Here is a 24,594-nt window from a genome sequence, read left to right as displayed (position 1 = left end):
GCGTAGTTTAACAGGAACTGTGAAGAAACAACCATTATAAGGATAGAAACCATATCTGTGTTTATCTTGTATAAAATTTCAAAGCATCTGAACTGTCCTGCTTCAGGACATGTGCTCATCTATTCCTTACAGTGAGGAAACATTTATACACCAGTCAGAAAATGGTGGTTGTTTTCAGATCTCCTTGGGTTCTTCTCACTGAACTATATCACTTCTTTTTAATTGAGAATGAGACCTCAGAGCCAGTTATATCCCACCTTCTTTAAGGGCAAGCTTTTCCCCTGTCTCCCCTGACACGGCCTCTGCAGTCTGTTATGCACTGTACTACCAGCACTAATAATCAGCAGCTGCTGTGCCTGGAATCGCGGATTGTTTTGCATCAATCATCTAGGTTAGGGAATCATTTGTAGATACCGTAGCAATAAGTCAGATATTAAAAAAAAAAAATTGTAGCATCAGACAGACTGCAATGACTTAATCCATTTTCCTGCTTCATCGGCTTTCCCTCATCCGGTGCCCACGCTTCCTCGCTTCTCGCTCCAGTGGTTTTCCAGCTCTTTATTGGTGGTTCAACTTGTGACTTCTAAGGCCATGCTCAGATGGGTTTGCAAGGTCGTTTCCCCTCCCTTGCGAGTCAAGCAGCCGCTTACACGGGTCTACAACTAAATCAGACTTTTTGGGCTTTTCTACACATTCTGTGGCACGTTGGGCCACGGAAATGATTATTCCGTAAAAGAGCTGCGGAGAGGCCTGAAAGCCCCAATGCACCAAAGCTCCTGGGAGTATAAGGCACAATAAAAACAACTCAAACGCTGTAACTGGAGGGGATCGACCTCGTTTTTCCACAGAGGGCGAATGAAAGCACAGACACCGAGATGAGGCGGCGGACATAAGGAAGGGGCAGCAGGCGCAGGTCTCTTGGCTGGGGGGCTGTGTGTGGGGAGGGGGAGAAAATCTCCAAACCCACGATTTATTGCGGAGAGGAGAAAGGTGAAGAAAGCGCTAATTCGTAAGACCGCCACCGCACAGAAGCTGCAGAGCGGAGGGCGGCGGGGCGGGGGCCGCGGCCCTCCCGCATCGCCTCAGCGCGGGCGGCGCCCCCGCCCCGCGCGGCGCCGCGCTCGGCCCCCATTGGCTGCGCGCCGCCACGTGCCGCCCCCGCCGCGCGCCGGCTCCGCTACCTGCGGCGGGGCCGCGCCGCGTCCGCGCCTCAGAGCGCCGGGGCCGCCGAGCGCCGCCCGCACCGCCCGCGGCACCGCGGGCACCGCAGCGGGGACCGCGCCGGCCGAGGCCCATGCGGCGGCGCGGGGCCTGCGGGCTTGGGCTGGAGCAGTCGGCAGGATGTGCCCCACCGCCAGCGCCGGAGCTTCCAGGTCTCTCCCTCCCTTCCAGGCAGGGAGCAGAGGGGATGGGGAGGTGCGGTTGCGAATTCGGGAGGAGATGGGCGATGGAAGTCGTGTTTGCCTTGGGCTGGAGGGAGAGGATGTGTTAGCTGCGGCTGGCTTGAGTTGTTCCTCTGGAATAAAATTTATAGGCTCCTGCTTCTCTGCGGGTTCCGATAGGCGTTTTGTGAGGGATTCTGTATTTCATGCTTGGAGTGATGTGAATGCAAACCAGATACAGCTTCTGCTGGTACTGCCAAAACCTTTCTGTTTGCTTCAGCGCTACTCACGACAAAGAGTTTCCTTTTTTTCCCCCTTTGTGCTGAGATTTGTTTTGTATCTATTTTTTCTATTTCAGTACGTAAGATCAACCTATAAGGCTGCTGGAGGAGGGATGTTTATTTTGCAGCTCTCTTTAGTTAGGGAAATGATTAGGAAATGTTCTTTAAATTACTGGATGTAAACAGCTCTGCGGTGGAAAATGACTGGCCTTGTGTCATTCTGGGGAAAAAGGTAGATAAAGATGTATATTCATTATTTCTATAAAGAAAACTCATTAAGATAAGTACTCGTTTGTGCTTCTGGAGTGGATACATCTTTTTAAACTGCAGCTTACAATAGGAGTGTGCAGATTCAGTTTAGAGGGGGTGTTTTTCATGCAGACTGTGTCATTCCATCTGTTATGCTGCAGTGAGGTTGCTATCTCCCTTTTGGATCATGCAGCAGGAAACCTTGAGCTGTCTCCCAGGCACTCTGCTAGCCAAACTCTGGGAATTTCTTTTAAGAGGTCAAAATGCAGCTGGAGAGTTAGGGCATGATAGCATTTTGGTGCATTGTCTGTTTCCGTGAGGTTGATGAGAAATGAGCTCATCCTTCCTCTAGTTTCCTGCAACTTTTTGAGGTTTAGCATCCTTCCTTCCGTAGAGTTCCAGAGACTGGCCAAATGATTGATAGGGAGTTAGGAGCAGGATGTAGGAAGACAAAGTGGTAGCAGAAACTTCCTTTTACTGAGGAGAATGGGCTAAAAATGTTCAATTTTGTTTGCTTTGCATACATCAGATGTGAAACATGCCAAGACTGCTGCAGAGTTGGAGCATTTGGTGGGCAGGTTGTTTGTTTAGATTAAGAAACCCTGGAAGACTTCAGTAGTTCCTGAGGTATAATAAAGGCTAAATAACTGAAAAAGACTCAGACAATGATTCAAACTTGTTGTGGTGTAATTCTCAAATTATGTGCTGAATGGAACTTGCTCTAACAGAACAGGTTAAAGCATCCCCAGCAGGCACATCCAGTGCTTCAAAACCAACAGGACACAGGACTTCAGGATTATGGAGGAGTCTTCCCTGTCACAAGCAGCTCTCACTGATAATGTCATTCATAAATTATTGAAGACTTTCTTAAAATACTTGTAGTCTGTTATTTTCCATTACTTCTATGGCAGGGCTGTTCCTTTGCTGCTCAGGAATCTTTTGCCCATTTTGTTTATGTCCAGTTTTTAATATGTGCTAAAATTATGCTTTTGTTTGTAAGGTTTGTTTTGGCTTTGGTATTTACATGTTTCATGTATCTAAGGACAAACTCTCAGTTCTTGTTTTGCAAAGCTGGACAAGCCAAGCTCTCTATTCCCCTTGGGAGAGGCTCTTCCTTTACCCATTCCATCAGCACTCTCTGCAGCCTGTTAGGTCCTGAAACCCTAGGAACAGAACTTAAACATTAAAATCGTTTACAGGAATGTTTTTTGCTGTATAGCAATTTTATTTTTTGCCTTTTCTTTATGGGAGGCTTTTGGCATCTCCTCTCTAGCTTCTGTAAGCTCAAGCGTGATTTTACCATCATGTCTTGGAATGTTAGATGTTAGTGTGGTAAAAATGCTGCTGTAATATTGACATTGTTTCATAATCACCAGTTTTTTGGTGCTATTCTGCTGCATAATTCAGATGTCATATGAACCATCTTGGCTAAGTCTGCTGTTTCCTTAGCCCAGTAAAGATTAATGCTATGCCTTACCTTTTCAGACCATTTCTTTTAAGAAAGATTTTTTCCCTCAAACTTTCCATGTAAGGGGAAAGACCTAATTTGTTTTGGCTTCCTTGCAGAGGCTCAGAAATCTCTTCTGCTTGTGCAAGATGAGATTGTCCTGGTGCACTGTGCTTTCTTCCTGGCTGGTGTGGCTTCCCCTCCAGGTGCTGGAGTGGTGCAGGGCTTCCTCAAGTGTGCATCTGTGGGCCTGGGGAGAAGCATGAGAAGGGGGAGATGTGCAGAGGGGGGATTTTGGGTAGCACCTGCCTGCTGTTACACTGCAGCTCATTCACTGTGTGTGTCTGTGGGCTTCAGCACATGCTGAGGAGTGGCTGACATCAGGCTCTGAGCATCCCAAGCAGGCAGGCCACTGTTTCTTGCACCAGTCTAAAAGCTTCCCTTGTAAGAAAGAAACTTAAATTTTTAATAGCACACTGTTCACAACAGCAATACTTTAGCTTACGCATTTCTTCCTGCTTGGATGGGACACTGACTTCCTGTGGCTCACTTGTGAATCAGAAAAATTCCATATTCAGATGTTGCTTTTGTCTGTCACAAAGCATCAGCAGCCTGCTGAAGTGTTGAAGCACATCTTGTTGATGTTTCTTGTGTTCATGTTTTATGTTTTTTTGCTGTTACTCACTTGAGAGCACCTAATGGAGGTTTCAGAGAAAAGCCTGCAAAGTTTGGCTAGAGAGGAGGGTGCTAAGATGTGAAATTAAGAGAATATCCCTGTTTTGAGCATTGAGCTGTCATTTAGAACCTCAGTAAGAGTTCTTTCCCTATAATATTATTTTAACAGGACTGTTTTGATTCTTTTGGACTGCTAATGTCCAAAAAGCTTCCTGTGAATGATGTGAGAGGAAATGATGGTGTTAAGCTGATAATTGGACTGTATTTGAGCTGAAACCATTTCTTTTGATGTTCTATCTGGATGACCCAAGGTTAACAGCAAATTGTAGCCTAACTATGTGTATCCTTCCTAAAGGAAAAGAATGCTCAAGTAGACACAATTATGTAAGGTTGTTAATGACTTTATGAGTCGTTGGTTGATGTTGCAAAGAGGATGTAGGCACAACCCATTAAAAAATTAGAAGAAACCACAAGTAGAGTGTCACAAGGCGAGGATAGTGTTCCAGATTCCAAGGCAAGACCTATTCTATTACCATCTGTATGGCAGTTGTCTCTTGTCAAGTGGGCAATTTTCCTTATCTCTCTCTGAGTGATCACAATCACTCTTCCCTCCGAGGGGACACCTGCTGATAGCAGGCTATTGAAAATTACTGCGTGACTGATAAGAACTATAACATCCTGTTGGGAGATGCTCTGCCCAGAGGGAGGAGCCAAGCATTGCAACCCAGATATAATCTAGAGGTTCTGAAACACCACATGGCTTCTCCACTGGATTTCCCAGAGGAACAGCAGCTGCCTCTTCTTCCACTGGATCTTTGGAGGAAGAATACCCTTTTCTACAGGACCCCCCTGCTCCAACAGAACCACTCCTGACACTCCAGGAGGGCTGCAGCCACATTTCCTACTGGACTGCTGCCAACACCCTGACCCACAGGGTGTCAGGTTGAGTTCTGACTCTGTCAGTGTTCTAGTGTATTGCATTGTTTTATTTTATCCTTTTATTTTTTCTTCCCTATTAAAGAACTGTTATTTCCTGCTCCCATATTTTTTGTCATGGCAATTTGGAGGGGTGGGGGGGAGGTTTACATTCTCCATTTCAGGGGAGGCTCCTGCCTTCTTTAGCAGGCACCTGTCTTTTGAAATCAAGACAGATAGAAAAATCATCAAACCTCTAGGACACTAATGTTGCTTTGTGGTATTCCTGGCTCCAGGAAAAATAATTTTCACCTGTCATCCTGTTGATGCCTTTGAGAGTTTCTGTCGACTGCTCTGAAATTCTCATTTGCTCCTTGTTTCACTTTTTACCAATTATGTCCACATAAATAGGGTTCAGTAATAAGTTCTCATTTTCTGAGGACACAGATCTTGACCAAATGAGCTGCAGATCATACAGACAGCATTGTTTTAAATTTTTATTGTCTGATAAAAAGGCCTTTCCAGCCAAAGTTCATTTTGTAGGATGCATGTTGTAGGTGCTTATAACCATTTTATAGGCTAAACTTTTTCCTGCTATCACAGATGTAGTCTTCAATTAACCAGACAACTGACTATGTTCATTAAAGCAAATGTCAAATGCTGTTCTCATTCAATAGTAATAGGCACTAAGCAGATAATATTCAAGGAAAGTTTCTCATGTGTCTAAATGTCAAAATGCCAACTTTACTGTGGGATTTATGTAGTGGTAGATGAAGAAATAATTGGCAGAAGTCTCTAATTTTTAAATTTAGCTTCATAGTTTTCCTGTGGTGAGAAGATGTCAGTCCCTAATGTGCCACAGCTCCCTGGATGTTGTCTCAGTATGTCTTGTGATAGGAAGTGGTAGGATGGTGATCAGGAAATTATCTGAAGATAAACATCCAAGAGTGAATATATTGCTACAAGTCATGACAAAAAAGTCTCTCATGCTTTAGCATGTTCCTAGTTAGTCTCCCTTGGATCATTAATAGCACTGGAATTTCTCCTCACGCTGGTGATTTTAAAGGATTTTCGTTGTGCACCATTGAACAAAAAATCCTTTAAGAAGGTATTTCAGCATTCATTGTGTCATAGAAGGAGATTTTCCAATCAGACACAGTTCCTTTGGGATAACTTGTCTGTTCTTCTTTCCCCACTTTTCCTGAGTATTTTGTCAATATGGGCAAATGGGGCCATTCAGATGAAAGGCTTTTTACTTTCCTCATATAGATTTTAAATCCAGTTTCAACATGTGGGCAGGTTGTTAGCTTTCCTGAGCTCTTAAACCCATGTTTAAAATTCAGCTGAAAAATTTGGATTCATTTCTGCAAAAGTCATTGGAAAGTTAACCTCATGAAGTCCATTGAGGTCCTGCACCTGTGCCAGGGCAATCCCAAGCACAAATCCAGGCAGAGCAGAGAATGGATTGGGATTAGCCCTGAGGAGAAGGACTTGGGGGTGCTGGTGGATGAGAGGCTGGACATGACCTGGGCTTTTGACAAGGGCACAGAGTCACAGGGCAAGTGGGAATGACTTCAAACTGACAGAGGGCAGGTTTAGACTGGATATTAGGAAGAAGTATTAACACTGTGAGGGTGGTGAGGCTCTGGAACAGGTTTCCCAGAGAAGCTGTGGCTGCCCCTGGATCCCTAGAAGTGTCCAAGGCCAGACTGGAAGGGGCTTGGAGCAACCTGGGACAGTGGAAGGTGTCCCTGCCCATGGCAGGGGGAACTGGATGATCCTGTGATTCCATGAAAGCCAGGCAGTCTTTTACTACACTGCAGTTTCTGGAGTGCCTCTTGCTAGAGGATGTTCTTTTATTTTCCAGATTGGTTGTTTTGTAATAACAAATCCTTCATGTCACAAGAGAATAGGTTTCCAAATTGTTTTTGTATTAAGAAATACTTTGTGTTTTGGATGGATAGAAGTACCTTGGATTGCAGTTGTAAGGCAGCAGTTTAACTGTACAACACTTGTAGCTGTGGAGTCCTTTGTGTACAGTGGGGTGCCCAAATAATTCTCCTTAGCTTCAGCATTTTTCACTTTGCAGTACCATTTTCCCACCTAGTTGTTATTGAGATGAGCCTTGATCCACTGTTGGTTTAAGATTTGTCTATCATGTTTTATATAAGCAGATAGAGGTTATTTGTGAAATTTCTTGCTTATGGTTTATTGTGTCCCATGAAGAGATGATGATGTTTGAAAGCATTGGAAGAATCTGAAGGTGTCATGCTTTGATAGGGAGAATCCCTGACTAGGGAAACCTTGGGGGATTTGTGGGCCTCCTGTGGCACAGTAGGTAAGCTGGTAAGAGACAGTGTTTACTCATCAGTTAACTTATTTTGTTCTTTCCAATATAAGAATTTATGATTAACAGTTGTATTCATTGATAAAAATCCTGAATCATAATTCCCTGAATCAAGACTGGTTTGCCAATTAAAGAGAATTGAACAGATTGTGGGATGGATGTAGGAAGGAATTGGGAGAGTTTTATACTGACTTTTGAATCAATTTTATAATGAGGGTCTTAAAGTAGAACAGAAGATGAAGAATTCTAAATTTTTCATATTCTTAGGTATCATCTCAGAATCTCTGCATAGTGACTGGCTTTGAAGCATAAACCAAAAAACTGCCACCTAATTAGTCATTCCTTTCATTCCCTTTTTTAATGTCTCAACCCTTACATTTTGATTGCTGTGGATTTCAGTCCTGCAGAAGCAAACAAAATCAATCCTAACTGTAAATGTCACCAAAGTGTTTTTCATGTTTTGACATAAATTAATAACATTCTCTTAAAATGTTGTACTAATTTTGAAAACCTTAATTAAAATTAATAAATTATCTATTTGGTCAATAATGAGGATAGATTGAAATGTGAAATCTTTTCATGGGCCCAACTTTTGCAAGTAGTCACAGACATTAATGTTGGAGTTGTCAGTTTTTTTCCATTTGTTTTTTCCAAATGTGTCCAAAACCACTGTGTAGTTAAAGTTTTCTTAGTTATTATCTTCTAACTTCTTGCATAAAGTTTTGTGGTATATCTGTGGGATTTTTTTTGGTCTTGTTTAAAAGCCACAGAACAGGAAATTCATACAGAATTCATTACTGAACAATAACCACATCTCAGTAAAAGGTGCCTTGCTCAAGTTTTTTGTGTAAAAACACCTTCTCTGCTTTAAAACTCTGTGTTTCTCTTTTGAAACAAATGTTGCTTAAAACCAAGTAGCTTTCGTCTTATCCTTTACTGATTTTGGAAATATGTTCAAGTAATTTATGTGTCTCTGATTTAGGGGAAGAGGCATGAAGTCAGCACATGGCTTTTGGGTATTTTTGCATTAATTTTGCTTTCTGTTTCAATGCCTGCAGGAGCCCCACCATTCATGATTAGTAATTCCTTTACATAAGTGTGACTTTTGAGTTTCATTTTCTGGGGGCTTTGCCCTGCCAGCTTCTTCATCTTTTCAAAGGCTGCTTTGTGCAGCAGGACCTTGCTATTGACTGCCTTGTAAAGCTGGGTATTCCCACTGCTTCTGGTGGTACTGTGAGAGGGGAAAGTGTAAGTGGAAGCATCACCTGTGTGGGGTTGTGGTTTTGGGGGCTTGATGGGAGTGTGCTGAGGATGCAGGTGTGTGCATCATCCTGCACTCATGTGCACTCTGTCTGCTCCTGTCCCTGTGCCTGCTGAGAGACTTTGGCTTTGGGTAAATCCAGGTGCTGGAATGCATTTTCCAGGGTGTGGCAGTGGTTATGTACAACTGGATACATGCTGCTTTTTAGCTTTTAGCATTCCCACAAGAAAAGACTTCCTGAAGGCTTAAATGAATTGCTTCTGAGATACTCCAAGTGTGGAAATGTTGTCTGCATAAGAATAGCAACGAGACAAAAATAAATCATGGTGAAAAGAATAACACCACAAAAAGCTTGGAATATATTTATTAATGGACAATTTAGCCTTAGTACCAGCTTTGCACAGATCACTTAAGTTCTGTAGATAAAACAAATTTAAATCCTTTGATTTCTTAATTACACCACAATGAGTAACTATAGAAGTGTCAATGCAAAATGTGGTCATAACACCACAACACGACTGAGCTGTGTTTTGTACACAAATTGAGACATTTGCATTTATGGCTCTCAAAACAACTGTAGCAGGGCCCCTTCCTGAAAGAATGTAAAGGTGTTTGTGTGCAACATCTCTTCGGTCCTCCTGGGATCTTGACTGCTCTGGCTCTCTCTGCAAACTCGGAGATTTTAATTCAGGAGGACTGTGGGAAAGGTGCTCTCTAAGGTGCTTGTTACTGCCACCTTGCTCTTTCGGGCAGTCTTGCACCACTCCAGCCAGTGAAAGGGCTCATTGACTTGAATAAGGGTGCAGGATCCAACCCTGAGTAATATGAAAAAAAAATGCTGTGCTGGACAGATGCATTATATGTGTTGGTCTATATATATCAGCTTGTTTGAGAAAGAATCATCTGTCATGATAATGACTGGCAAAAGTCAAACTGAAGGAAACTGTTGCAAAAGAAATGAAAACTGACATTATGTCACTTGTTTATATAACCAAAAAAAATCATTGTGCATACTAAGAGTTGAACTTGGAAAGGATGTTTTGAGGTGATTAATTAAATTCTCTGTTTCATTGTTTGTTTTTGCATATCCGGGATGACTGATGCAGGGAACGACTGGAATTTATTTTGCTTGGAGGCAGGGATCATTTTCTTATAGCACTAGCTTATTGCAGTCTTGCATTCCTGTTTGTCTCCTTTCTGTCTTCATCACCCTCCACCTCTTCAGTTCCTTCTTTGTCTTTCTGATCTCTTGCAGCCTGGTACCAAGTTTGACTGATTCTTTTGTGCAAAATTCATTCTGACCTAGGTTCCTATGGACTGTGATCAAGTTACCTCTTTATGTTTACCTGAGAAAGAATTAATACCTGCATTGTTCTCTAGTGAAAGTAGGTGAAGCTTGTTTCCTGTTTTTTCATTTTTAAAAAGATCCCATTTTATGCTTCTCCCTGGCTGGGTTTGTGGAGATCTGTGGGATTAACAGATGTAGTTGCTGCCTTGTTTTGTGCTGTAGCACCTTTCAGTGCTCACGTCCCTGCCATGAGCCATCCGTGTTGGTGAGTGATCCCATCCCTTTCTCAAACAGTGCTGAGTGCCTCTTGTTTGTGCTGGTGTGAGGCAGTCTCCTCTGAGGTGATCTGATGGAATGTCCTCTCTGTTCTATGTGGAGCAGTCCTGGAGCTTCCACATGGTCTGCAGGCTGTGTTCACTCTCTGCAGCATCCTCTGGTCACAGCTCCCATTGTGTGCTGGTGTGATCTTGCTCTATGAACTGGGGCTGCTCCCTGTGCATCCTGACAGTGTCTCTGTGGATAGCTGTCACCTCTGAGCTGTGTTAGTGTCCAGGTACTGGATAAGAGCTGCTGAGTTGACTTCTCTGTGTAGTGTGGCAGGAAGGATGTGTGTTGTAAAGGTGACAGTACCAGTCCTGCTAGGTTGGCACTGAATATTGAGCAGTTCAAGTTGGTGATCCATAACTGACCCTGGGATATGGTCCTTGTAACACATTTTTTGACATCTTTACCCATGTGAACTTGAATGATTTGCTGCCAATACTAGCTGAGAGCAAACTGATGTGGATGACTGGGGTGGTGGTGTCAACACCCAGTTTTGCACCCCAGTGCTGGTTCCATTCAACAGTATAGATTCAGCCAGTAAAGATGAGGTGTTGCTCTGAGAAAATGAGGAGCTATTAAGGCCTCTTAGGTTCCCTGTGACCTGCTGTTTTGTCCTGTGTCCTGAAAGGTTGTGTGGTAGATGAGAGCTGGATTTGATTTCCAGCTTAACTGCTATAATTCTGGGGGACTGGGGGATGTAACTTACCCCTTAAATTTCAGTTTACACTTTTTTGAGACAAACATGATGGTAATGACTTCAGATTTTATTCCAGATCTCAAAGGGGCTGGAACAAAAGCCTGCAAATAGGTGTGACAGCTCAGAGTCTATGCAATTAGTAAATAGTCAGGTGGGGAATTTGAGGTTCTTAGTAATGCCATAATAACCAAGTTACTTGTGTTTGAGGTAAGTGATCAAGTTTCCTGCTGGCAAAAACCATTAGGGTTTTCCTGTGTTGCTCTGTTTTGTGGGTTGTAATCGTTTGCATGTGACCTTGAAAGCATGACTTGACTGTTGCCTGCTCTTCAAAGGGCTTCAGATGCTATTGTTGATTTTTATCTCTCCTTGTCCCACCCTCAAAGGGTTTTTTGGCATTTGACCTTCTGCTGTGATTATCAGTAATAATTTCTCTCTGTGCAAAGAGACTGACTTTGAGTCATCTTCTGAATTAGATACCCTTGAAATTGCAGTGGTCTGGATTTGATATCTGGAGGGGGTACCTCTGTCTCCTCAGCTCCTTCATCCTGGTGTTTAAGAACATCAGTTGTTTGTCCAGTCAAGCAGTGTTTTCAAGTGGCTGTACAGGCTGGTTCAAATGGGTCATATCACCATAAGCAATGAAAAGAGGTGGAAAAGAGAACGAGGGAAGATCATCCCTAGAGGGAAACCTTCCCTTAGCCTTGCTCTTTTTTAGAAGTTCTGTGACAGAACTCTTGGCAGGAGAACAGAAGAGGTGAACACCTTTGCAGTGGAGAGCAGAGAGGGTCAAGTACTGAGATCAAAGATAGGAGCAGGGCTGAAATCCTCCCCTCTGGAGGAGCAGGCTGCACCTTTCCATGGTTGGCTGATCAAAGGGAGTGCTGCTTTGAGTGTGGAGGACAGGAAAAACCCTTGCCTGTGTTCTTCTCCCTGGGAAAACCAGCAGGCTCATACAGGTGGGCTCTTCATGGGGATCCCATCCTCACATCTTTGGTTACTGGCAGCAGCCTGGGAGAAGATGATGTGCCAGCATGCATTTTTCTTCCTAAAATGAATATTGGAGCATGCTGGTAGAAATTGTGGGAGCAGCAAGATTGCTTCTTGTCAGCTGAGGATCAGTGCCCTGCCCATCTGTGAGGGAGCACTGTGCTGTCCTGCTGGGCTATCCCATGCTCTGTGCAGGGAGCTGTGCTGTGCTTCCCTGGTGCTGGCAGCCTCCTGGTCCTGCAGTGTGCCAGGAAGAAATTCCCTCCACACCTTCTCTGGTGCCTGCTGTTGAAGTTGCTGGCTATGTTGTTGGAGCTGCTGAAGAGGTCAGTGGTAGATTCAGAGCATTGATGATGAGATATGTTTGTTTGGCTTTGGGGAAACTGGGGAGATGATTTGAAACATTGGCTCCTGTTTTGAGGATGGCTTGTATGAGTTTTGTATGCTGAGAGCATCCTTGAAGCCTAGTGGGGGGCATAGCACAGGGATTCGATTTTGAGTCAGGGATCCTGAATACCCTGAGCATATTGTTTAGAGTGTTTGATGGTAACTGAGGTAATTGGCAAGTGTTAGACTTCAGGCTAACACTTATGAAGCATGCAAAGACCTGGCAACATTTTTAGAATCATGATTTGGTGATGCAGCTGAAATGAGTGAGTTCTTGATCACAAGGAGCTCAGGAGCAATTCAGTATTCCTGGCACTATAACTAAGAATCACAGTCTTCTCTGGGAAACAAAGTTGTCACTCCATGGGTGTCCTGTGAACTTTTCTTCAATTCAGCACATTATGATCACTTTTTCTTTTTTATTTTTTTTACAGCAATGCTGAGTGACGATAACTCTGTGAAACTGCAAAGTGATCATTCACCTCCTGTGCAATGGTGTAAGGTGGCTGCACATGAAGATGAGAAGACCAAGCTGGTTTTTAAAAGGTACTCGCAAGTAAGTGTCATTGTCACAGCTACACAGAGGACAGCTGTTCTACCCCCAGCCTGGGCAACTGCAAAATGGATGCAGAAATCAAGGCATGGGATTACCACAGACTGTGAATAGAGGGTTGAGCACACAGCTTTCCTGTAAACACTTTGTGGAGCCCAGGATAAGTTGCTGTAGTACCTGTCTTCCCAAGCCAAAGTGAGATCCTAGTACTTCACTCACAAGTATTTCCAATCTTTTTTGTATGCAGATAAATAACAGTGCTGAGACTTCTGTAGAGTCTGGTAACTGAGGGAATGGAAGGCCAGTGGATGTTGAGTGGGTATCCTGGGGAGGTGTTTTCATGCAGTTTTGTTATGAAGACTTCTGGTATGCTACATCAAAAACCTTACTCCATTGTTTATAGCTTGACATCAAATTAGAATTAAAGCGTGTGTGCACATGTAGATCCCATATTTTATACCTAAAACATTCACTACTGTTAGACCATGTGAATTTTTAGGTCTTGAAGCTAAAAAACCCAAAGACAAACTGTTACATGCGCAGGTGGATGTAACCTGAATGTTGCAACCCCAGCTGAATCTGAGGATACTTGATAAACTTCTGGAGGAAAACCAGCCTCATTTGTCAGCTGTGAATCTCCTGCTTTCTGCCTGTTGGCTGATCTCCAGGGGCTGCTGTCTAACATGCTAATGAAGCTCTTAGATCACCTATCAGTGGAAAATGTAATTTAGTTAAGTGAGATGTGAGAACAGTCCTGCTTTTCCAGTGGTCACCTTGTTTACAGCCTGTACTGCACACTGAGTGCTGGATTGCATCTATTAGTTCATATAGTGCAAGCTTTAAAAAAAAAAAAATTGGAAACTTGTATTAACTTTATCTGAAAGAAGCAAGAAGCATTGGGCACTTAATAACTTGTACATTTTTAAAATAAATTTAAGCGAATGTCCAATCCTTAGGAAACAATGGGAAATGAAAATCAATAAGAAAGCTTGAACTACATACTTGAGCAAGAACACAACATTATCCAAATAATGATGTAAATATTCTACAGATGGGTTTAAACATGAAATGAGCTAAGTGACTTTTTGGATATCAACAGTGATATTCTTTAGGAATGAGAAATTAGTAGATCAAAAATATGAGTAGTCTTGTTCTTCAATTTTAAAGTTGGTTGGACTTTTTCTCCTGCATGTTTTGGGGGGATAAATAACTAAGGCTTTTCAGCTTGAGCATCTGAGTTCTGCATTCTGGCCTGCCACTGAGTTGAGTGTTTTGTTTTGGTGGTGGCCATTGGCTCAAAATCTTCCAATTTGAAGTTCCAGCCTTTTTTTTCAGTTTGCATGGAGATGTGTTTTCTAAGATAAGTCCTCTAAAGGAAAACTGTTGGTTTCATTATGTGAGGAGAACTGTTTGCATCTAAAATATATGAAGCAGGCATTTTCCTTATCTAGGCATGTGTTCATATTTTTGTGCAGATAACTTTGAAGAGTTATACAAGACTTGAAGTAAACAAAGCAAAAGGTGGTTTTTTTAATTCAAATGCAAGTATTCACATAAAGTCAACTGTCTTAAATTTACTTAAAAATATTGATTTAATAGTTGATTGAACATAAAAAAAAAAATTTTTTTTGTTTTTCTCTCCTACCCTTCACTGTCCTGTTTGTTTTTAGAATTCTTGCACTGTTTGTGGTTGGAGGGTGCTTCCTTTATATCCTCAAATTACATCTTGACCCTGAGGAATGTGACAGAACAAAAATGCAATATGTGGACCTCGATCGTGTAAGGGTTGGTATTTTTCGGCTTTTTTTTTTCCATTTGGCTTAAAAAAAGTTATTAATTGACAATACAGGACTTACAGGGCTCTACAACAAAGAACTGAAATGCTGGAATTACCTGTTGAGTAGAAGTATATTTTGCTTCATCTCATTCTGTAAACATTGTTTTTTGTTCTTGTAAAATGACAGCAGAAGCATGTGGAGAAACTGAGTTTTTAGGGGTAAAATTATATAAGTGCAGCTTTAAAATTTGAAATGGACATGTCATCATCCCATTTTGTCAGTGCAGATGACACTGGTGATCAGAAGATTGATGCAAATGAAAATTAACATATTAAAAACACCCAAAAGTAACATAATAAACAAAAGGTCGTTTTTTGGTTTTATTTTTTTTTCACCTAAGCCAGTTTCCCAGTCTGCTTTGCCTTGTAGTTGCTCAGATGCTTTTGGAATCACAGGGCAAATGTCCAAGAGGGTGCAGCTATTATTTCATTTATTCATTCAAGGTAGCAGCTACTTTCTTTAGCTACAGTTTTCCATGCAGCTTTTAAAGAGGTGTAGCAGACACCATTAAAGCCTTTGCTACTTATCCTATTTGCACTTTATAACAGAACTTACCTGCCTTAGGGCTGTTACATTTCTGTCTTTGAATGTCTCAATGCTAATAGGCAGCTTCTAGCAGAAACCCTATCTTAAGATAGGCTAATCTTAGCATTACTGCATGTGCATCCTCCCCCGCTTGGCATCATCCTCAGTGCTTATCTTTTCCCCTCTGAAGCTCTTTGCCTCCCCTTTTTTCTTATTTGACTTATTTAATTTTTCAATAACATTCCTGATTCTGAAGAAGAAACACATTAAACCAAGCAAACCTTCATGGACTGTATTTATTGCTATCTCAAAAAGTGCATTGTGAAGTTGTTCAGTCATACTTTGCCCAGTGTGGTGTTCATGCAGAAACCTTCATCATGGTGGTAGAGGAAGTTCTGTAGGTTAATCTTGGTTAGAAAAAGACCCCAAAAAACCAGCAGCAGAACTTCCCTTCCTGCTCCTTCAGATACACACTATTGTTCCGTAACAGTAGAGGAGAACTAAATTAGCAGTAGATTTGAATCTTGTGTCTTTGACTCCTGTGTTTGCTCATGGGTTTTTTTTTAATTACACTGGAGGAACTTTTGCTTTTCTCTTTTTACATCAGATACCAGCTTGCCGCTACAGTTTTCTAAATATGTGCACTAATAGTGTTTTGTTTTTGTTACAAGATGGATCAATGTGTAGTTCTGTCTGTTACTTTAATCTGTTTATGCAATATGGAACTGTAGTCTCTTATTTTGGTTACTAATCTTTGAGAGAAGGCCCATAACACCCCCACCTGGCATTCCTTTTAGTCATTAGCACTTTAGCAATATTTATGGAAGAAGTGTTGCTTCATTCTGATGAGTAACAAGTCCAGCTGCTGTTGCACAGAGCTTTTACCCTGTGGATGTGTCTGTGGTGGAATCTCAGAGCAGAACTCAGGTCATGCCGTTGAGCAGAGTGGAATTCCACTTGCTGCTAAATTAGACAGGTAGAAGTATGTCTAGGGTTTTTTTTATTTGGTGCTGCAAATGGTGGTACAAACAGTTCATTTTCACTTAGCACTTCTAATAGCCTAATATATTCTTTAAAAAAACCTCATGTCTACATTTAAGGGATTGGGTGGAGAGGAATTCTTCTGGAGGTTGTCGCTGTGCACTGGCTCATACTTACATCTGAGTAAATGCTTCAAAATTGTTGTACTTCCACACTGAGGCTTTCTTTATAACCCCTGTGTTTGCTAAACTTTTGGTGGTCAGCTGGTGGCCCACATTTTGAGGACTTTGTGCAGCTGGCTTTCCTGGCTGAATCCTGTGTGTTTTGTTTCAGAGGGCACAGCAGTTTGCCAGTGCCGTGCTGCAGGAGCAGTGCCGACCTTCTTATGCAAAGACGGAGATGAGGAAGTTGTTTGCAGAGAAATACAGCATGGACATATCTCCCTTTGTAAGGAAAAATATGAATGAAGATGAAGCTTTATTTAAATATGAACCTCCATTTGGATTTCACAAGTTCTCTGATAAACTTAAAGATCTCCTTGAACTCTTACCTGAGCATGATTTACCGGAAGATTTGAAGTCAAAGCACTGTAAGCGCTGTGTTGTTGTTGGCAGTGGTGGAATTCTCCATGGATCAGAGCTGGGTCACTTATTGAATCAGTTTGATATTGTTATAAGGTATGTCCTTTCCATTTAAGGACTCCAGCTACTTCTTCATTACTTTATGAGCCAGCATTGTTTAAGGGGAAAATCTCTCCAACACTGATGCAACTTATAACACTGTTTCTGAAAGTGCTTTTGAGAAATTTATTTGGGACTTGGTGGAATTTGAAGTCTTAGGAGCAAAATGTCATGTTTACAGGAAAGGAATTCAGTGTAATTATTTGTGGACTTCAGGTATAAAAATCACATGGGCAGAAACTAGTGACATCATAGACAAGTAGACTGTACTAGGTTTATCCCTTCACATTTCAAAGCTTTCAAATCTTAAACTTCAGGACTTAAGGACTCACCTTTGCTTTTTTCCCCATGGCTAGTTTGGATGCTTCTTTGAAAGATTTTTTTATGACAGCTGTTTAAAACACAATAAAAAATAATTGGTGTTTCAATACACAGTTTGCTTACACACTTTATAGCACACTTATCTTCCCTTATCTTTACGAGGTCATTGACTGTTTTCTGTGATTGCCATGATCTCTGACATCTGAATTACATGCTCTGTATTTGTGCCTTCTGAACATTACAGTTTGAACCACCTTGTTTTGAATCATGTAAAGTCACAAATAAAATTAATACCAGCATTTTCTCAACTTGTTTTGTAAACTGAGGCTTGCTCATCGTATTAAGGAAATATTTCATTGAATCAATAGCCCTTACTCAAAGGTAAAGAAACCTTGTTAGCATGTGGAAGGGCAGAGAACTTGCGTCATCTGTCCTCTGAAATTAGGGATGGCAGGATGAAAGTGATTTTTCTGTTGATGTAGAAAAGTTTGCAGGACTTGAGCTGTTCTGCAGAACTCATGGAGGGTGATGATTCCATTCTTGACAACTGTGTGCCAGCATCTGAATTTTTTGGTGAACTGGAAACAATATAAACCCACAGGATGCATTGCATTGGAGGGATAATTTGAATGATTTTTTGTGTGGTATACTTGTGTGAGTGTGTGTGTATATATAAATATATATGTGTGAAAAGTTACCACACAGGCAACTTTCTGTTGTCTGTTACCACACCGGGAACTTTGTGTGTTTTCTTCCTCTTCCACTTTTAAGCCTCTTTGAGTTGACACAAAGCAAGAGATACCAAGTTCTGCAATGCTGTCTTAATCACTTTACTCTTCAAGCTTTTCTTTCCCAAGTTCTGCATTTGTGCCATTTAATCTAGAAATAGCATTGGCTTCCTCCCAAAGATAAAAGGGCTGGAAGATTGCATGAGGCAAGAACATGGGGGCTGTGAGAAAACACTGTAGTCTGTTCTGTTAAAAATCTGTGGGCCAAATAACAAGTTTTTGCTTAGTGTCTGATATTCTAATGAGATTGTAACCTGTTTATTTAATACCCCTCCACTGTGGGTTTGTTTTCCCCCAGGTTAAATGATGCACCAGTTCAAGGCTACACGGATCATGTTGGTAACAAAACAACAATACGGATGACGTACCCCGAAGGAGCCCCCCTTTCTGAGCATGAGTATCCTCCTGCAAGCTTGTTTGTGGCTGTCCTGTTTAAAGGAGTTGATTTCAACTGGCTTCAAGCCATGGTCAAAAATGAAACCTTGGTATGTAATGTGACAGTCTCACGTACCTGTATTTTTGTTTGTTTTGTTTTCTAATGCTTAAAGAAGCTGATTGATCTGTTACTTCCTGGCTTATCGTGCTGAGGATCTTTTATATAACCTTGTGGGTTTTTTTAGCTCTGTCTCCTAGTTACAGTTGGACCAGCATTTGTGTTGAAGCCCCATGCTGACAGTAGCAATTCTTTTTTTTTCTTTTGTGCAGATATTGGTGGTTTGCACCAGGCTACGTGACATACTGAGCATTTGCTGAAGTGGAATTCATTTCACGTTTGGTTTAAGTGGCTTGACCAAGTCTGCAGAGCCCAAAATAGAAATGAGATTTCTGAATGCTAGTTCATTTTTTTAGCAGCTAAAGTCTCTACTGCTACAATGGGCATACATAGAATTAATGTGTAATTGAACATTTGTCTGAGATTCCTAAATTATGAGGTTGCTGATTTTTTACTAAACATTTATAGAAGTGCTGAGATTTCTAAGGAACTGATGGAAAGGGTTGATGTTTCCAAATTAATGTGAACTGCTGGCTTCCACCTCTTTTAATCTGCAGGCAGATAATTTCAGCAAGTAAAAATTACTGAGAGATATTTAGAAGCCAGCCTGTCAAGTTTTCTAACAGTTTGATCTCTGCTAGTTTAGGTACTCCAATTACTTACTTAATTCTGTGATTTTTACAACATGAGAAGATATGTTTAATCTTCACTGTGACTGTCTACTGCTACACTGAAGAGTCAGGAAGATGCTTAAGGGACTGGAGCATCTCTACCATGAGGAAAGACTGATAGAGCTGGGAGTGTTTAGCCTGGAGAAGAAAAGGCTTGGAGGGGATCTTATTAATGTGCATAAATATCTGAGGGGACGGTGCAAGGGGGATGGAGCCAGGCTCTTTTTGGTGGTGTCCAGTGATAAGACAAGAAGGAACTTGTCAAGTTGAATATCCATGGACATCTTTCTTAAAATCATCTAGACATGGTCCTGAGCATCTGGCTCAAGGTGTCTGCTTGGGCCAAGGGAGTTGGACCTTGTGATCTCCAGAGGCCCTGTCTAACTTCAGTGGCTCTGTGATTCTGTGAGCTGCAACCCTACTTCTTTCAAATACTCAGCTGTCAGTTGGCTCAGCTCTCTGTGCAGACACTGGTACTGAAGTAAACTTGGGTAAACCATGATCCATAGCATGGTTGGGAAAACAGGAGCACTGCAACCTGTATTTGATCAGTTCAAGCTGTTGTTCCTAAAAGCATATTTAAAAAAAACACTGGTCTATGTTGGAGCTGGATCAGTTTAATAATTTGCTTAATGTTGCCCATTTCATGGAAAGACTTGCAGAATTAGTGTGATGTGGTATTTCTTCTTCCATTAGCAGGCATCTGACTGACTGCAGTGGCATGTGATCAGAGTCTGGGTTTCTGAGTCCTGTGTAAACCCTCTTCTGAAGGGTTGCATTTATCACTAGGTGGATGCTGTCAAACAACAGCTCTTCGCTTCTGAGCTTGAGCACAATTGTTTTAAATCTGGTGCTTGCTTCAGAATGCCTGGTTAATGTTTGTGTGTTCCTTCCCCATTTCTTTAAATACTGTTGCCTACTCAGCTGTGCTGGGGCAGGCAACAGTATTTAAAGAAATGAAGAACCCATGGGTGCTGGTGAGTATGTTGACTGTTAAACACAAAGTGCAGTCAAATATTTAGAATAAACAACTATTCCCTCTGCTGTCCTCTCTGCAATTCCTGATACTTTGAAGGATTTTCCTCTTTTGGGTCAATTATTTGATCTGTACAGTGATATTTGCAAACCACCTTAGCTGTAAACTGTTTGCTAAATTTTTCAGGGCCACTGGTGAATTCTGTAACATCTATGCTGTGTTTGCCTCAGTTTCCCTCTGAACTAGATTTTTTTTCTCTTAGCCTCTGTGGGTGCGACTCTTCTTTTGGAGGGAAGTTGCTGAGAAAATTCCTTTCACATCAAAGCAGTTTCGGATTCTGAATCCAGTCGTTATCAAAGAGACAGCTCTGGACATTTTACAGTTCCCTGAGCCTCGATCAAAATTCTGGGGTTGGGATAAGGTAAGAAGTTTCCTTTCAACAAAAGGAGACAGTAAAATACAAGGGAAATAAAATAAGAAACTGAAAAAAGTTTTGGGTTTTTTACTTTCTCTATGCAGTTTCAGAGCTGGTCTCAGGTAATAGGTAAATTAATGTGCTTTCAAAAGACTCTTGTATTTTCTTGTGCAAAATCAAGGTAAGATTTCAGTTGACCTTTTTAGATGAGGTATTTTGCCTGGGTATGCTGACAAGAAATGGCATTCAGATGCAGTGAGACATTAAACTCATTCCAGTGTTTAAAAACATGCATTTGATGTATGTTAAGCCTATTAAAAACAGCCCTGTTAAACTAAACCAGCCATCAGCTGTAGCCAGATGTCTCCAGCTGCAGGGAAAGCAGAGAGAGCCTGGAAACCAGGCCAGTGTGAAGCAGCCTTCCAGCTGCTGGAACTGCTGTGTATGCCAGAGAATGCTCAGTAGCAGCTGATGGGCATTTCCTCCCTCCATGTCCTTTGCTCCAGCACTGGTACAGAGTGATGAATTGCCTGGTTTCATTACACACTGCATTTTGGTTACTTTAATTGCACGTTTGAGAAATGGAATGTCACTAGTTTTCTTGAACTACAAAAAATACTGATTAACCACCATCTTTTTACCAAAAAGTGAAAACACTTAAGATTATTGCATAAATATTTGAAGGATCTTATCACATTTATTTATCAAAATAACATATACCAAGCTGAGTATCTTAATGGTATTATACTATATTTGCCTCTTTCACAGGTTGTTCAGCGAAAAGTCATTTTGTGAAGAGTACTGTTAGAGTGTCTGTTGTTGCTCAAGACTTAGATAAGTGTACATTAGGAAATGTCAAGTTTAACTCTGTGTCAGAGGTTGTTTGACTCTTTGAAGTGAAGGATCACTTGCAGTTTAACTACACGGTGATAGGGCGTCTTGCCTTCACAGGAAAAAAGAAATAGAGTTGACAGCCAAAAGCCAAATACTTGAATTGTATTGGTATTTTGCTCTGGAGTTTTTAGTTTTACTTGGTCATTTAATTGATTTTTAGTTGTAGTTTTAATTGATTTCAGTTTTAAATGAGGAGAAGGAATAGACAAAGTCATTAAATGGTGTAAAGTGTTCATAAACCTAAAGTAAAGGACAATATGTTTGAACTGAGGAAATTTCACTTTTCTCCCTTTTTAGAATGTACCTACAATTGGGGTCATGGCAGTTGTTCTGGCCACACATCTTTGTGATGAAGTGAGCTTAGCAGGATTTGGATATGACCTGGATCAGCCCAACACACCTTTGCACTATTACAACAACCTCTGCATGGCTGCCATGAAAGAACAAACTATGCACAATGTGACAGGTGAAACGAAATTCCTGCAAAAACTGATCAAAGAAAAAGTTGTCAAAGACCTCACTGGAGGGATACACTGTGAATTCTGCAGCAAAGACAGCTAGTGACCAGCTGGCAGCATGGATAGGATTTGTTACATTTCCAGAGGTTCAGCTGGATCAACCCTTTCCCTCTCTTTAGTTCTTTAAAGGGTACATGAAATGGACGTGGAATCCTTGCTGCCTTTTTTATGTCCTGTTGAAGTTGTCAGACTTTTAATTTTCCTGTGAGACTTTACTTTGCACATTTCTGTGTATAGCTATGTAAATATCTTGTCAATTCAACTTGGGGTTGAAAGACATCCGTTTAAAGTATTTAATATTTTAAGTTGTCTGAATAAAAGCAGGTTTATTGTTTTCAAATGTATATGGAACACACGTGGCTGGCCTGAATCGTCTAACAGAATGTGCAAGAGTTATTTTCCCCTGATCTGCTGTCTTTGTTGATCCAGTTCCTGGTATATTGACTCCTTTTCATGCATGCCATGAAAAGAAAGGCATATGCTTCTCAAGTCTTGCATGTCTTGAACTTGAGCATTGCATTTACTCCTCAAATATTTATATTCTTTTGCTAATACGTTTTTTGGAGGGTGAAGGACAAACATAGGAGTGGAGTTGAAGGAAAAGGAATTGTTGTGGCAACAACTGAGTAGTAAGTACTTTGATGTTCATGATTGATATTAGAACCATTGATGTATTAATGTTTTGGATTAGAATCCTGCTTTGTGAAGCACATTTGGACCCAGGGCACTCTAGAAGAGGATTTAGCCAGGAGGAGGCTTTAACCCAAACCAGGTCATTTGTCATTTCCATTCCTGAAGACCTGCCTAAATGTTTCTAACTAGATGATTTGCAGCAGAGTTCAGCTACCCTAAGTAAAGAACTGGCATTAATACAAATCTGTCACTTTTTTAAAATTTATTTTTTGAGTGACTTGAGAATTGCTGGTTCTATAAAACACTAGTTTGTATCAATCATTTAGCACTTCTAAAATCTATGATTACGTTACAGTTTCCACTGGTTAATTTTATGATCCTTAAGTAATTAATTATAGATATTGTCACCTTAATAGTTTGCAATGCTCATAACCCTTGTGAAGTCCAGTATTGACTGTTTAATTGGAGAGGTAGAGTTGTTGGTTTTCCCCAAGTCAGTAATTGGTTGAGTGTATAAGTTAAGAAGAAAATCACTATAAGAAAATGGCATAATCTAGTAACAAGGTAGATAACTGCTGAAAACAGCAAATTTAAGAAACAAAAAGAGAAAAGAAAGCTATAGATGTATGTTCTTGGGAGTGGAAATCACTGCACTGCAAAGGCACTGGACTGTGCAGGTCTGTAAGCAAGTTTTTATGTTTATATCTTTGTTATTAGTAGAGTATCAGGTATGACTGTTTGCACTGAGGAGTGGTGTTACTCAATCTACAGTATGAGAAAAAAGCTTCCTTTGGCAGTGGAAGCTTGTCAGCAAATCAATCAAAGGTTGGCCTAGGAACATTGTTCTTAATCATGGACTCTTCACCTAGTGAATGTTCCCACTTTTCTTTGTTATGGATATAGAGATGAATGAAGTTGGAGTTCCAAATTTTAAGAGTACTCATGTGGAAATGCAAGATTAGGGTGGTTGTGTTTTGGGTTTTTGTTCTGTGGAGAGCAGATCTAATGAATAATAATGTTACCATGCAGGAGCAGCAGACTGATGCTCACTGTTATACTGAGAGGCAAAAAAAGGACATCAGGTCTTAAAGCATAACTGAAGAAAGTTGTGGACCTCATCCTTCCTAAGTCCCACATGTCTACAGGTCCTTTAAAGTCAGTTGTGGGGGCTGAACAAATTTGAAAATCAGGAATTCTTGTTTCTGGCACTATGTTCATAGCAATAATATTAATCTAGCTTTCTCTTCCAAGAAAAGCGTTAATTTTTATATCAGCAATAAATTTCTAGTCTGTTTTTTTTTTTGTAAGTATATTATTTAATTTAATATTTCATGTGTGAAGAGTTTTATACAAATAATCCTTTAGTTAATATATTAAAATGTGGTAACTATTTTCTCCTGGTATTAAAACTGGAAGCAGAATACATTAATTTCATTTAGTATTAATGAAATTTTGGAAGATTTCAGAATGTGTGTGTTGGGAGGATGCCTTGAATACACCAGAAGTCTGTATCTCTGAACATATGGTCCCTCACCACTTCATTTTGTTCAGCAACTTAAAAATAATCAATTGATTAATGTAAATGCCAGTAGCTTTTTGGAGATGCTGTATTTACTGTCAAATTTGCAAATTGTGTGGATGTAGGATTAGATTTCCTACCTGTTTTATGGCTTGTGATAAAACCTTGTTCTCCATGGTAGTCTGTGCAGACTTGACACTCCGTGAAATGGCAGCAAAAAGCAATAAACTGATGAAACCACTTTCTATTTATGTATTTGTCACTCAGTTTGCCATTTGTTCTTCCTCCTTTTTAAGGAAGTTACATGTCTTGCTGATCCAGTTGAAAGTCCTGATGCAATCCCACATACTCCAAAACAGGGGACCTGGTAGCTGGTAACTTTTTCTCTGTTTGTTTATGCCTTTTTAATGCCTGTCAGTGGAATTATCTGTCTGGTGCTTGGAGGAGAGAAACCCTCTCAACACTGACCAAATTGTGGGTTTACAGGATTTTGAAGTTAATGTGGATGAGAATATTTTGTACTGGGTTTATAGCATTGGCCTTAAAGTC

At 40.9% G+C, this 24,594-nt stretch overlaps 1 protein-coding gene across 8 annotated transcripts; it reads left to right on the top strand.

Moving 5' to 3' along the window:
* Positions 1–1,220: 1,220 nt before the first annotated feature.
* Positions 1,221–24,296, top strand: ST3GAL5 (ST3 beta-galactoside alpha-2,3-sialyltransferase 5). 8 transcript variants are annotated; one of them, XM_059845375.1, is made up of 7 exons: positions 1,221–1,373; positions 12,675–12,786; positions 14,464–14,572; positions 16,471–16,814; positions 18,225–18,411; positions 20,329–20,487; positions 21,673–24,296. In XM_059845375.1, exons 1-7 carry the CDS (start codon positions 1,295–1,297, stop codon positions 21,934–21,936), a joined length of 1,254 nt encoding a protein of 417 aa, XP_059701358.1. In that variant the 5' UTR covers positions 1,221–1,294; the 3' UTR covers positions 21,937–24,296. The 8 variants fall into 8 exon arrangements, with proteins under 8 accessions (XP_059701358.1, XP_059701357.1, XP_059701365.1 ...); XM_059845374.1 differs by having other exon boundaries at positions 14,464–14,578; XM_059845382.1 differs by having other exon boundaries at positions 12,675–12,796.
* The last annotated feature ends 298 nt before the right edge of the window (positions 24,297–24,594 follow it).

The sequence above is a fragment of the Haemorhous mexicanus genome, chromosome 4 (genome assembly GCF_027477595.1).
Source record: "Haemorhous mexicanus isolate bHaeMex1 chromosome 4, bHaeMex1.pri, whole genome shotgun sequence".
Classification (NCBI taxonomy): Eukaryota; Metazoa; Chordata; class Aves; order Passeriformes; family Fringillidae; genus Haemorhous; species Haemorhous mexicanus.
Note: the sequence above shows the minus strand (reverse complement) of the source record. Positions and strands in the feature narration are given on the sequence as shown.

Coding starts and splice junctions, on each gene's coding strand:
- ST3GAL5 (XM_059845374.1), top strand. CDS start 1,295: ATGCGGCGGCGCGGGGCCTGCGGGCTTGGGCTGGAGCAGTCGGCAGGA. Junction 1,374..12,674: donor GCCAGCGCCGGAGCTTCCAG/GTCTCTCCCTCC, acceptor TTTTTTTTACAG/CAATGCTGAGTGACGATAAC. Junction 18,412..20,328: donor TGGTCAAAAATGAAACCTTG/GTATGTAATGTG, acceptor TTTTTCTCTTAG/CCTCTGTGGGTGCGACTCTT.